At 41.0% G+C, this 2335-nt stretch overlaps 1 protein-coding gene across 1 annotated transcript; it reads left to right on the top strand.

Moving 5' to 3' along the window:
- The first annotated feature begins 234 nt into the window (after positions 1–234).
- Positions 235–1533, top strand: LOC141706265 (3-dehydroquinate synthase, chloroplastic-like). Its single transcript, XM_074509071.1, has 3 exons — positions 235–881; positions 1000–1140; positions 1236–1533. The coding sequence occupies exons 1-3, from the start codon at positions 879–881 to the stop codon at positions 1464–1466; spliced, it is 375 nt and encodes a 124-aa protein (XP_074365172.1). The 5' UTR covers positions 235–878; the 3' UTR covers positions 1467–1533.
- The last annotated feature ends 802 nt before the right edge of the window (positions 1534–2335 follow it).

Below are 2335 nucleotides of genomic sequence, written 5' to 3' on the forward strand. Positions count from 1 at the left end.
CTATCGAGTTGCTGTTTTTAAATTATTGTATTGGATTCTTTTGGGCCTTTCTATTAACGGGTATTCATTTTAACGACCCGAATATTGAGGCCCAACAGTATGTTTACCCAGCTCACCTACCCGCTACCCCATGGCCATCTATGATCTACAGCAAAACCAATCAGAACATAGGGTGGAGTTACATAGAGTGTAATAGTGTATATATACACATTGTCCCTCTTTGTATTTCTGAATTTCCACATCAAAAGACATATCATATAATTTTTGTTAATTTTTTATGGAGAAAATGGGTGTCGTTGCCTGCTTATCATCATCTTTTTGGGTGTACACCCGATTCGTATCCCATTTCACGCATCTGTTTCTCTCATTTTACATTCTTATCATTCTAAAGCTCTTCGATTTGAGTCGCGTCGAGTCCAGTTAAATTCAGCTTCTACTAAAGTAGTTATGCATGAATCGCCCCCACCTTTTGCTCCAATTACTACTTTGGATGTAAATTTAGGTGATCGGAGCTGCCCTATTTATATCGGATCCGGACTCCTTCACCAACCCGATCTTCTTCAAAGGTCACCCTTTTCTTTCTATCCTATACACTGGAACCTTCGTTATATATATTCGATAAATAAATTTTCTCATATATTTTGATCATATTCATTTATTGAGGTTTAATGGATTTTTCCGTCATATAGATTGAACATGTTTCTTACTTGTATACTTTGATAATCGGTAGACACGTACACGGAAAGAGAGTTCTCGTGGTCACTAACACCAAAGTTGCACCACTATAACCAGATAAAGTCATTAATGCTTTAAGAGTTGGAAATCCTAATGTTTCCGTTGAAAGCGTCGCCTTACCAGATGGAGAGTAATATAAGAACATGGTAAATATCAAGTTTATTTTCACATGTATCATTAGCTGGTAATAGCTAACATGGATATATATCGCTCATGCATTTTACTTGTACTTGATAAAATACACTCATGAAAGTATATGATAAGGCGATTGAGTCAGGGTTAGATCGACGTTGTACGTTTGTCGCCCTTGGAAGCGGGGTCATTGGCGATATATATGGGTATGGAGCTGCATCCTTCCTCCGCGGTATAAATTTTATTCAAATTCCAACGACTCTCATGGCACAGGTTAATTACATACAGCTTCTGAAATATTTAAACTATGCCTCTTCACTTCCACTTTGTGTAAATACTAATTATATAGACTTTTTTACATGTATAAGGTGGATTCTTTAGTTGGGGGTAGAACTGGAGTAAATCACAAGCTTGGAAAGAATTTAATTGGCACATTCTACCAACGGCAGAGTGTGCTAATTGACACCGACACACTGAACACATTACCAGAGAGAGAATTGGCATCTGGATTTGCAGAAGTTATTAAATTAGGCCTTATTGGAGATACTGAGTCTTTTGCATGGCAAGAGAGAAACATGGATGCTTTGATGGCAAGGTGAACAATAATTGATGTAGTTGGTTATTACAAAAATAAGTTTTTAATGCACAAAACTATTTGGGGTGTATAACACTATTATGAGCTTCTTCAAGGATTATGTATTTTACATATTGTTATGCTCGCTTTCGGTAATGGGCCCTAAACAGGTACCTATGGCTGCATTGAATAATTGGGCTCACATTTATGAGCTAAAATTATGGATTCATGTGAGTTGGGCCAGCACATGCGAGCTGAGCACTCATGTGAGAGTGGGGCTCATGAGTTGGTATATGAGCTGGGCTCTCATACGCGAGCTGGGCTTTCACATGCGAGCTGAACTCATACATGTGAGTTTGGCTCTCACATGTGAGTTTGGCTCTCACATGTGACATGGGTTTACGACTTGCGACTCACATGCAAGCTGAGCTCATACATGTGAGTTGGGCTCTCACATTTGAGCTGGGCTCGCGACGTGCGAGCTAGGTTCTCAAATACGAGCTGGGTTCCCACATATGAGATGAGCCCTCCCATGTGAGCTGGGCTCGTGAAGTGCGAGCTGGGCTCAGGTGCCCATATGCGAGCTGGGCCCATGAGCCCACATCTTATTTATTGATTGAGAGAAAAGGTGGTGCGAGCCGAGACTACCATGCCGGCCCGCATTTGAGGACTTTGTGTGTAACATGAAAAGTGACTCATAGATGATTGTGTTGCTCGTGAATTTTGGGGCCAACACGGGGTATACCTGCAATAATGGGAAGAAATGCGAAGATGCCGCGAGATTGTAGGAAGTGTGTGGAGCAGGTTGAGATTAACGTTAGTAATTGGCTGAAGGCCTGACTTTATCATGGGCTTGGGCTGCACGGGTCGAAGAACCCTAACCCTATCCTATAT

This window comes from Apium graveolens, chromosome 2 (assembly GCF_009905375.1).
Source record: "Apium graveolens cultivar Ventura chromosome 2, ASM990537v1, whole genome shotgun sequence".
Lineage (NCBI taxonomy): Eukaryota > Viridiplantae > Streptophyta > Magnoliopsida > Apiales > Apiaceae > Apium > Apium graveolens.